This window comes from Schistosoma mansoni, chromosome 1 (assembly GCF_000237925.1).
Source record: "Schistosoma mansoni strain Puerto Rico chromosome 1, complete genome".
Lineage (NCBI taxonomy): Eukaryota > Metazoa > Platyhelminthes > Trematoda > Strigeidida > Schistosomatidae > Schistosoma > Schistosoma mansoni.
In genome coordinates this window covers 12,503,243-12,515,302 of record NC_031495.1, presented here as the reverse complement: position 1 = coordinate 12,515,302, position 12,060 = coordinate 12,503,243, and the positions used below count along the sequence as shown (strand labels likewise).

The window sequence follows — 12,060 nt, the reverse complement described above, 5'->3', positions numbered from 1 at the left end:
AGTCTGAATTTCCATAATTGATAATGGTTATTTTGACTTAACATATCAAAACATTTCAAAATGAAAACATTGATAGTATTATACATAAAAACGATTTTCTTTAAATATCAAATATTTTGTGCATTATTATAGAAACAATTACATTTTTCATGTTAGAATACAGCTATGATAGCAACAGAACCCAGCATGAGAGTTTCGTCCCTTTCGAGACTCGTCAATCGGGTGTATATGTGTCTTAGTTTAAATTTTCACAAAGGGACTAGAACCCAATGCGTTTCGTTTCAGATGACCGATACGTTATTTACTAAGCAACTGAGCTCACAAATGGATCTGTTCTTCAAAAAAGGTACGGGAAAATGGTTATCCTCATTGGATGTACATACGTTAAGAAAGACTGACCACGATTCGATCAAGATTAAAAACAACGGGATGATTCATAATCCTTTCTGATGATATGATTATAGTAAGTAGAAATTTCGGACAAATACCCAAAGCTTTAATTAACAAAGTATCGTGACTATGGAAAGAATTTATATCTGTTCCGAACAAAGAGAAGCGCACTACGCTCATATGATTTTAAGATGGTGGAGATTTGTAGCTCACGTGGATGATTTTGATGGAGTTTTGTTTTATGAGCTCAGAGAACTAATTGTTTCATAATAAAGATATATTAACTTTCTCAGTTGGATTAATTGTTTAACATTAGAGATACCACTTGGCGGCCTGCTTTAACATATGGGCTACTTGTTCCTGACATTTAGATATTTCAACAAGTTATCTTATTTTATTTGTTTGAACACATCATTATGTCTAATAATCGCATAACCTATTCAGGTGCGTTTCTGAAAAGTGTACAACCTTTCATTGTTCAAGTTACAAAAAGCCCAATCAGAGATATCGTGGTTGCTGGGAATATGTAGCCAAATGAATGTACATTATTTAGATGTCGATTGACTGGACTGCTAACTTATAACTGATGATCACTCAATATTTGTCGTCTGGATCGATCAAGAATTAAGAAGCGGAAAGTTGTTGAAATACTTTATGCTGATAATTCGATATTGTACCAAAAATGTAATATTGAATAAAGCCAATAATAATAATTATTATTATTAACATTTATTATAGTATCTTGTACATTTGAATATTATGCAATCTTCATGATTCAAGAATATAATCCATCATAAAAACAATTTTTTTAACTTTTCTAATAAAAAATAAACCTATAGATTTATTTGATATTGTTTGTTCGAATCTTGCCATGTTTAAGACTGCGATTGATCAGTCTCTTATTGGCATATGGGTATACTGTGCGTATTGACTCGATATAACCTTAATTCACAAGCATTATACTCAAAGATGGATAGTGGCTAGCAAGTGGCTATCAGGACTCAGTAGCTGAGTGGATAATGCGATGGCGTTTGAAGCGAATGGTACTGGATTCGAGTCCCAGAGTGAACATCAACTCTGACATGCAGGTACATCCAGCTGACGAGTCCCAAATAAGACGGAACGCGCGTCCTCGATTCCACTGCCAGCCACTATCCATCTTTGCTTATAAACCTCTAGATTATTGATAATTTTCCAAGGTGTACGTTTAATGTTAACAGATACTGAACATTAGTATATAATGAAATTGTATTTGTATTTTCATATTTACAGACTTTCTTATACTGATCTACTGAAACAAGACAACTGTACAAATCGGTCTTTATCATAAGATGTTGTATTGAATATATATATATATATATATTTCAAATTATAATACTCCTTGAAGAAAATATAGCTCGTTTGTATTGCTTAACCAAGTGTTCATATATTGTTCTGGAATTATCTATACCTGGATTAAGCATGATAAATATTTATCTCATCTATGCTTTATAAATTGTATTATTTACATGACTGACAGATGAAATTTAAGGTAATTGATTATGATAGTACTTTTTATTAAACTTCCTCTAGGTATATTATCATAGAATATGGTGTTTTGTTTAAGAATCATATTACTTTATCATTATTTATTATTGTTATTATTATTATTGACATGCATGACATTGATCACTACCCAGTGATCAATCAATTGTGATTACATCTCAGTCCTACAGGAGGTCAGTCACGGCCCGAATAGCTCAGTGGTAATGTCTCTGACTGTGAAGCTGGATGACACGGGATCGAACCCACCAGGGAGCACCAGTCCCTCAAGATTTCAGGTACACCTTGCTGACAAGTGCCAAGTAGCACGAGACCCTGGTTCAGGGTTCCCTGTTGACCTCCTTCACCCACCATCTTATTTCAACATGGTGCACGCAATGTCGAGCCACCTAGACTAGTGGCCACATTGCAACTTGATCGATAGCATTCGATCTGGACTAAGAAGGACTTGACACGCATAGCATTGATCACTACCCAGTGATCAATCAATTGTGATATAAAATACTTATTTTGACAAAGATTCAATAACCTTATTGTTTCCAGTTTTATCAAATAGAGCTCAATAATGAACACATGTGTATATGTAGGATTAAAATCACACTCAAGTTGTGAGATAAGGTCCTTAAATTTGTTGAGTTTTTCAAGGTTTGGTATAACTAAATACATAAAACCTTCGACTATTTTGATGAAGGTGATAATTAAAACAGAAGCCTAATTAAAGCTTTGTTAATTGACGTGTAGTAGTTTCGGTAACATAAATTATACCTGTGCACGATAGAGAAAGCTTTTGAGCTTATCTTAGAAAACAATTAATATACCGACAAACCGATTACCAGAATTTCCATGTTTTCAGTGGTGGTCTAGCTTAGATTGACTCGTGATTTTAACTGTGAAAATGTTACAGTCTCCGAAAATCCCCCATACTAGTGACAATCTTGTGCTTATTAGTCACTAGCTTCAAAATGTAACTCCTGAAGCTCTAGTGAGAAGCCATGACCAGTGGATTCCAATATGTATTGGGTATGAGACAATTATCAGCCACAGGCAATCGATGAAGGGTCAGGCAAGATCATGGATTGACTGGATTTAGACATCAGAACCATCTAATGCTGAGTCATTGGTCTAGGGGTTAGGCGCTCTCACACAGGATCTATGGTCTTGGGTTCGAGTCCCGAATATGGGACCGTGGATACACACTGCTTAGGACTCTCACACTAGGACGAAACAGTCGTCCAGTTCTTCTAGGTTTAATATAGTGATATGGCTTAAATTAACTTGTTATTTCAAGTGTGAAGATCGATTTCTGTTCCTATCTTGATATTCCACCTAGTATGAAGCAACACAACTGGTACTTAAGAGTTATTAAGTAAAACAGTATTCCGTTGCTAATACGAACGAGATAAATTTTATGCAGCATTACAATATATTATGTTAAATTCATATAATTCGAAGGTATTTTGTTATTGTGAAGCGATATTCATTTGGATAATGATGGAAAACGAAGAAGGATTTGGTATTTTTTCCTAGGTTTGCGCCATTCATTAGTGTCCTTATAAGATACGAAGGGAGATAGAGATTAAATCTTTTAATTGTTGTAGCAAGCAAGATATCGCAACACAGTTCAAAACCAGTTATCATGATCTTAATTCGTAATTGAAGCTGCAGTCTTGTAATCTAAAATTCATCCTAAAACTGTTGACCTCAATTATAATCTTCTCTGTATTGAATATTCTTGAGATAACCCCAGTCATTTAAGTCAGATGTCGCGCAGTAAGTTGAAAATAAGAACTTGAAATGATCATCTTATAATGCTATTCGATCGAATATAAAATATATGAATCACTGGATTCAAAATGAAAAATTAAATAATAGTGTGCTTGCCATGAGAAGCTTTATCTCATTTCAGATCATTGGTACATGCATCATAAAACAGTTAATTAGCTCTCTGGCATTGTTCAGCCAGACTCTATTAGTGGTGGTGGAGAATTTTAGCTTAAGTGGATGATTTTGGTGAAGCATCATTCTCCAAGTTTGAGTGATTAATTGAGGGGTTTTGATTGTTCTTCTAAACGAAGTCATCAGCACAAACTTCAGGCAAAAGTGCGGTATTCCAATTTTTCCACGTATGTGTAACAGCTTGTCATACTGGCCTTAATCTTGATTGGTTAGTATTGACCTTTAACCTGTCATTGTTTCACCCTATGACGTGATCCTTGATCCATGGTTTTTCTGATCGGTTGATAAATTGGATCGATTTCAATATATTCGTTGGTTGCTGATTGACCTGAGGGTCAAGCTAAAACTTTTCTAGTGCTCTTAGTATTAATCAGCCCTGCGAATAAAACTCCACCAAAACTCTATTGGTAATGGGAATCGCTCTCAGTAACTGACGATAATTGTTTTTAAAAAAATATTAATTTTTTTTGATATTTACAATCAATGAGGAAGCTTCTATCAAAAAAATCTAATTAGCACCATTTTGTTGTTAATTTGAAATAAATTGGCAGCAGGTGACATAACAAAAATATCAAAGAACAAATGTCGCTTATACGTAACAAGAAATGTTGAAGAAGAAATCATCACTGTATAAGCAGGTTACTATAATGGCGATGATCATCGAAATTTAGACACCTTTTATTTGAACAATATAAGCTCATTAAATAATTAAATCACCACCTTGATTCCCAGTAGGTTTGAATTAATCACGAATAAACATAACTGGCAGATCAAATATGCATCAATCTATTGACTAACAGTAGACTCAATATGTACTTATTATCCCCAGTGTGTTTGATTGTCTTCCATTATCATTTATTAGAAGGAAAAAATGTTTTCATCTATTACGTGACTACGTATGCACTTCTTGAATATGTTCCTTGAATGACTAAGGTTAATTTTATTATTTTGAAATAAGGAGACTGTTTGAATAAATGTGAGATATCAATTAAATATACAGAACAGTAATAATAATTTCTTGTCAGAAACAAAACACCTTTAATAGTTTTTAGTGATGCACTTAACACACTTCTTAGAAAATATGATCATCATTGAATTCGTCAGATTCAGTGATTACGTAATTTTAAAACTTTATAATTTAACTATGTGAGGTGTATTATTAATTTCCTGAACGTGAAGAAGTATGATTTCTTTTCACTTACTTTTTGATGAAGTATGTCCAAGTTGTAAATCATATACAGAAGTGACATGATTTGTTTCCAGGCTTTTAGAAAATGCACTCCAAATCGACCATAAAGACCTAAGTATAGCACGAGTAGGATTTGGTGTGAGAAGTGGACTGAAGAATAGCATAAAGAATTATCAGATCGAAAATACAAATATACCCAGTTAGCTTTAGTAAATATCGTATAAATTAATCACATACATTGATTAACTGAAGAAAACTAGATGCCAACATTAATTTAAGTGTCTCATACCAGTCTTTTTAATTTTTTTGCAAGCTTTTTTGTTTACGGTCCAGAAAAAGTATACTGAATTTCATGATCAACTCTAGGTTGTATAGTAACTTATCATGAGTTTACACGACTAAGTATTCATTGTTCTAAATCATATTTAAACTGAAGGCAACGTTGTATTCATAGTAAATTTCTATGTATCAGCAGTAGTCCAAGCGAAATAAACAGACATAAACATTGTCCAGAAGCCATCTACCATGTGAGATCAATGGATTTTAAGCCTGTATATATTTTCTTTACTATTTAATACAAACCAGAAGTATAGAAATACATCGACAATCCTACGTAGACAATATATGTACATTATAGTACAATACTTATAGTGGAAAAATTTCATTAGATAGTATAGTCAAGAGTAATAGTGTAATCTATTTTTCATAGTTAATAGCGTGAGTCAATTGATGCTAGACCACCAGGGAAAACCTGGAAGCACTGGAAGCTATTTTTCACATTACAAAACAGTTTGAATCAAGATTTACTAATGCCCTTTATTCATTCACTTGTATTTACTAAGACATCTTAATAATCATCATTGTTAAGGTATTTGTCAAAATCTGTAAAAATGTAATTTGCAGTTTTCGAAAGATAATTTTACTGTTTGATTTAATTTTTGAGAAAAACAACGTTTAGTGTTCTGTTACATCGACTAAAACAAATATAAGTATCAGTACCAAGGTTGGACTTTATAGTTTTAAGCAAACTGTACTATTTAAACTTGTGTTAATTTAATTTAGTTTATTTACGCTGAAGAAGTGGCTTACATTAAGTCACGAAACGTCAGAAATACAATTTTTCTATTCACTGGAATATAACAAAAAATATATTTATTATTAACATAAATATACTTCAGTTGAAGAAAGTTATTTTATAATTCGATTATTGATTTTTTCAAGATTGGGTATTAATAACTAATTGATATTAGCACTTTAGAGTTAAACTATTCAAAGTATGTATAAACATAACCATAATATCTAGTTAATCAAAAATTCGACAGATATATAACCTTAATGGTTGAATTCATGAGTCGATCAAAGCTAGACCATCATTGAAAACTTGGAAGCACTAGACGACTGTTTCGTCCTAGTATCGAACTCCTCAGCGGTGCGCATTCATGATCCCGCATGCGAGACTCCAACCCAGGAACTTTGTTTTCACGCGGTAACGCTTACCCTCTAGACCACTGAATTGATATCCAATGGTGTTAATGTCTAACTTCAATCGATTCATATCATTGCGCGACCCTTCTTATATTGTCTGAAGTAGACATCTATCTCTATCCGACACGAATTGGACTACAGTGGTCACGTCTTCTCACTAGAACTCCAGGAAATTCATTTTGGAGCCAGTCCCATACTAGGACGAAACGACCGTCCAGCGCTTTAAGGCTTTCATTTGTGGTATAGTTTAATTCGACTCATGACTTCAACTATTTAAACTACCACAATCTCCACAAATCCCCATTCAGATATAGAACTAACAATATCAATGAAAAGAAAATTTAAATTACTGGTGTAAGTAACTTTTTCCAGGAATAAGTAGAGTTTTGACGTTAGTATATTGCATCACATTAAATCTTTTTTGACTTAAACAATATGGTAATAGTAAAATTAGACTTGTATTCATATATTCAATATTTCATCTGATGTATGTTATCAATTAGACAATTTTACATCTAGTTGTAAATCATCAAAAATTGACGCTTTCTACTCATGGAAAGGAATATAAATTTGTTAGAAATAATATTCAACATAGTTTCTACAAGGTGTTAATTTACGAGAACTAAAAGTCAATATCAAAAATGGAGTATATTAAGTCTTGATCTTATTCTGTGTTACAATAACTCAGTAGCTAAAGTTATGTAATATTTTACTTGGATTATAACATAAACTGTGGACAACTGTTTTTTTTCTTACGAATGATGTTATTTTTACTCAATGTATGGTGTTCGAAGAAGATATATGAACTGACATAGTATCCTTACCTTGGCGCCATAAATTTAGATTCTCTAGGCAATACAATCATTGCGATGTCTTTTGTCATACAAACCGGTTGACGGCAACCATCTACTTTCAAATAGGATGACATTGTCATGTAGACACGTTGTCCGTTTGACGTAACGTTATTTAATAATTTTGAAGCGTGGAGTGATGAATCCCATGCGGCTTCAAATCGAAATGATATACTGTAAAGGAGAGATAAAAACGATTCATTTAGTGTTCATCGAAAAGCATATTCAGGTTTCAAATAGCTTTATGAAGTGAATGCATTTAACTACTTTGCTATCATAATGTGAGCTACGCAGAATAACCCTGCTTAAGTTAATTCTTTATTAAATCCACAAAGAAAACACAGTTAAAATCGTGAATAATTTAATTACTCAACTTAAACGCATAGGATTTAATTAATTAACTATCCAAACAAAAATTCATTTGATAACCTGAATTTCTATTTCAAGCAAAACGTAAACAGTCATGACAACAAATATAAAAGTAGCATATTTTTTCATTTACCGATCACTGCTTGCTTCATGTATTTGCTGAGCGGGCAATAGGGAAAGTGACAGGATATGAGTATGTTCATCTGAATCTAACCATTCAGGATTTTCACGTACTCGACCAACGACTACTTCATGTATTCCTTGAAAAAGACATGTTTGTGAACAAATCAAATGATTGTCTATTCTGTCGGATTTTATTGAATCAAGACATTCATGCACTAAGGTTATTGCTAGACGCCTTTGAATTCCTTGATGTATAAGAAATACACCCTGACATGGAGTTTCATCTAGTCGATCAACTGGCACAGGTGCATACCTGAAGATAAAACAAGAAAACCAACGTATAACAGCTTTACAAAAATCTTAACACTTTACTAAATAAATCACTTGTATATTAGTCATGTAATTTGTAATGAATATTACTGAAGAAGTGTTGGTCAGGCTTTTCTAGATATTTTGAAATATTAATTTATGGATCAAATTATTTTGGACAACTTCTGGTTAACTACTTATACTGATCTGTGATATCGATTACAAACATTTGGAAATAATTCAACTGAACTTATGAAGATCCTTGAATTTGTTCCAATATTCTTACAAACTTTTTTTCGAAACATTTTTTTTTACAGTTATGTTCAAAAGGTAGATGAATGTTACATATCTTTGTTACTAACTGCTTCTAGAATGGATTCACTGTGTTATATTTATTTACTCATTATTTCTATAGCCGTTGTGTAAGTCGTGACTTATGGAGTTTACGAATAAAATATCTATGGCAATGGATGTTATTCATGAAACATTGAGATATGATTAGTACCAGATAAGAGTCATCGGCTTTCAATGGACTAAAAATAAACTCATGTGAAGGTGGAATCGCGAAAGTATACTGCTGAGAGCTCCTGTACTAGGATGGAAATGGCATCCACTTCTGTCTCATTTTTAAGCTATGTAATTTATCTTCAAGTTATTTTTCAATATGCAATTCTATAGAGAAAGAAGTGATCACATAGTCTTAACGGAAAAGTTCAAGCACCGTAAATATTAAAGTTTTAGTTATAAGTTGAAAACTATGGAAATGCAACTTAATTTTGAAAAATGATTGAATGTAATGTTATGATAAAACTCTGATAGTTGTATGAATAATAATATATTTAATTGATACCTCACATACAAGTCAGTCAGCAACGGTCAGGTCACATACAAGTAATACCATTTAATCTAACTGATACTATAATACATTCCATCGTAAACATAGACACTTTATAAATCGGTTTACTAATTGAAATTAATTATCAGTTTGTTATGATTAAGAAGGATAACAATAAAGTCTTTCAATTCAACTGAGTTCAATTAAGAAAACTTAAACTTACTCGCCATTACGATTCAATTCTAATATTTCAAACCATACAAGTATATCATAACGTTGTACTATTTCAGAACTATAAATTAAAAACAAAAAAGTGAGAAGATTAATAGAAAGTATTATACTTTCTGAATGACCAGTTTTCATTCAAATGTGGAATTCGAGCTTAAGTAGAGCGTTAACATGAAAAGATATATTGCCAAATTCTGTATTCTATTGCTGTTCACTACTAAATTTATTGTCATCTTAATTGTAGGTTTCATGTAGACACTCGAATGTATATTTAACCCTTGGAAACCAATTAACAATTTTGAAGAAAAATTGTTACAAAAAAAGTACTTTCGGTGAGAATATAATTTATGGACGACCTTTAAGTAACGTTAAATTGACCTTCAGAGTGTCCACCTAATAACTAACTGACATAAGCCCTAGTGCCAAAACTCTACTTAGCCAAATGGATGAGTGAATTTCGTGCCAAAATCCGAGAACCGTTATCTTATACCTGATTAGTTAGTCCATAAATTATAGTCTCACTGAATTTTCAATTCAGAATAAATAACATTGTCAATTGGGCAGTGATTTCATTGAAGCTATAGAAAATAATAAAATTTCCGGTTTATTTTATGTCAACTCTTAAATCATCATTTCCGTTTGATAGAAACATTAACCAATTCATTTGAATATGTTTTAATTTAGAAATTTTAATCATGTTTTCTAATCTAAATATTTATTAACAAGTAGATATGTACTTTTCATTTGAAACTTACACCGAATAAAACAATCACATTTCGGAATTATATCTGTTACAAATTGATTAGATATTCATGATGTGTTCCAAGTATTGGCTCATTTATGTATTATAATGTTTTGTTAATCATTGAAACACATAAACATTTTAACAAGGAGGCATCAAATAGATGTGCCACATAAATCATTCGATTTGTGAGACGGCTGGCATACTACTCTGGTGCCTAAGCCGAAGCAGTTAGTTTTAGTAGAGGGCCACACCTCATGCCTTCGGTCTTAAGGTCTGATCCACAGGGCAGTGGAGCAACGTAAGGAGATGCAGTACCATGGTAGCCGGCAATCAACAATGGGTTCATACGCCTTTTGTTTTCTTAGAACCCTGGAGCCGATGTGCACCATTGGTTCGGAGTCAGGGTTTCCCAACTCCCCTATATGGATCCTCCATATCTAGCAACCCAGTAAGAGTTCCGGGCATTTCAAATACTCTCGGTCAATGCTTAGGAAAGTAGCACACTGTAATTCAATGGATAAATTCCTAGAAATGTAGGGGGTTTTTTGCAAGAAAGAGGAACGCATTCTTTTCATATCTTTAATAGTAACTCATAACAAATAAATGCTGAGCTCACCTTTTAAATGTCTCTGAATTGGACAAACGTAACGGAGGTACAGGGGCTGAACTCGGGAGGGTTGGAGGCACACAATGTCGGTAACACCTTTCATAAAATGTAGTTAGCAGTTATATTACGTTTATGTATTAACAGTTACTGGTTTTATAAACAAATTTGCCAAAAAATTTAGTTTACAATGCAAGTAAATACACATATACATAGAGTTCTTATCTGAACGACCGTAAATATATTTGTGTGCATCTCTAAAAAAGATCTTCATCAATTTCAGTTTTTGCTAGCATTCAAAAAATTAAATTAGGGTGCTGTAATCGCTCAATAATAAAAGGGTGAACTACATTAACCCCTTATGTTAAGGATTTCAAAATGTTATGAACTCAATGAGGAACGTTTTAAAGCTTATGGTATTTCTTAAGTTTGCTAAACAATCACCTCATTTTTTAAACCCTGATGCTTGTTGCAACTTTAGAATCATGGATCTGTTAAGTGGTGAATGAAAATATTGGCATGATAGTACATGATAGTACATCTAAACTGCACACATAATGTACGAAGGAAATTTCAAGTTATATTCATTTCTTTATTGACAAATACAAAGAGTCTAAACAGTGACGCTTTTACCAAGGATTTCCAATTTCCAATTTCCTATTTCAGAACTGTGATTGATCAGTCTGTTGCCACATAAGTATCTTGGATTCCATAGCTTGTTCCATTATAAATATATTGAAATGAAGCTTTTATTTGTCCATGTAGGTATTTATGCGCCAATACATATAAACTTAACATTATAATTAATTATATTGTTAGAATCAAAGAAATTTATTATTTCTCAAAATAACAGTCCACTATAAGAACAGCAATCTAAAATTTCATGCTGTTATTGTTAAAATTATAACAAATCAGATATGGAAATACAAATGGATGGAGAGTTGCGCAAGATCGTGAGTCGATTGAAGTTATACGTTAACACCATTGGATGCCGGTTCAGTGGTCTAGATGTAAACATTCACGAGCGAGACCGAAGGTCCTGTATTCTAGTCCCACGTGTAGGATCGTAGATGAGAACTGCTGAGGAGCCCCATTCTGGGGCGAAACAGTTGACTCGTGCTTCCGGGTTTTTTATTTTTGGTCTAGTCTAGATCAACTCGTGAAATCAACCGTGAAAATACAAATTCAATTAAAGTATTGGGTTAAAAAATAACTGTAAAACCCCAAAATTCCGAAACATTGCTGCAGAAATGTTTTTGTAAATAAAGATTATCCAAATTAAATCCAGGTCACAAAAATATTTATGTATACAGCGGTTATTTAGTCGTATTCGGAGATCGGAATTTTTGTGTGAACACCAGTTATTTCACGTGAAATATGATCACATTGTGGTGTATAATGCATGTGTCTGCCACTGTTACGTATAGATCAGAT

At 32.7% G+C, this 12,060-nt stretch overlaps 1 protein-coding gene across 1 annotated transcript in view; it reads right to left on the bottom strand.

The window, feature by feature from the left end:
- Nucleotides 1-12,060, bottom strand: part of Smp_159790 (putative kif1) — a gene marked incomplete at both ends in the record, with an annotated part of 93,627 nt that overhangs the window by 23,099 nt on the left and 58,468 nt on the right. The window contains 5 exon segments of the mRNA XM_018793292.1: nucleotides 5,091-5,188; nucleotides 7,387-7,587; nucleotides 7,916-8,218; nucleotides 9,273-9,341; nucleotides 10,639-10,725. Coding sequence (XP_018647819.1) covers nucleotides 5,091-5,188; nucleotides 7,387-7,587; nucleotides 7,916-8,218; nucleotides 9,273-9,341; nucleotides 10,639-10,725 — 758 coding nt within the window.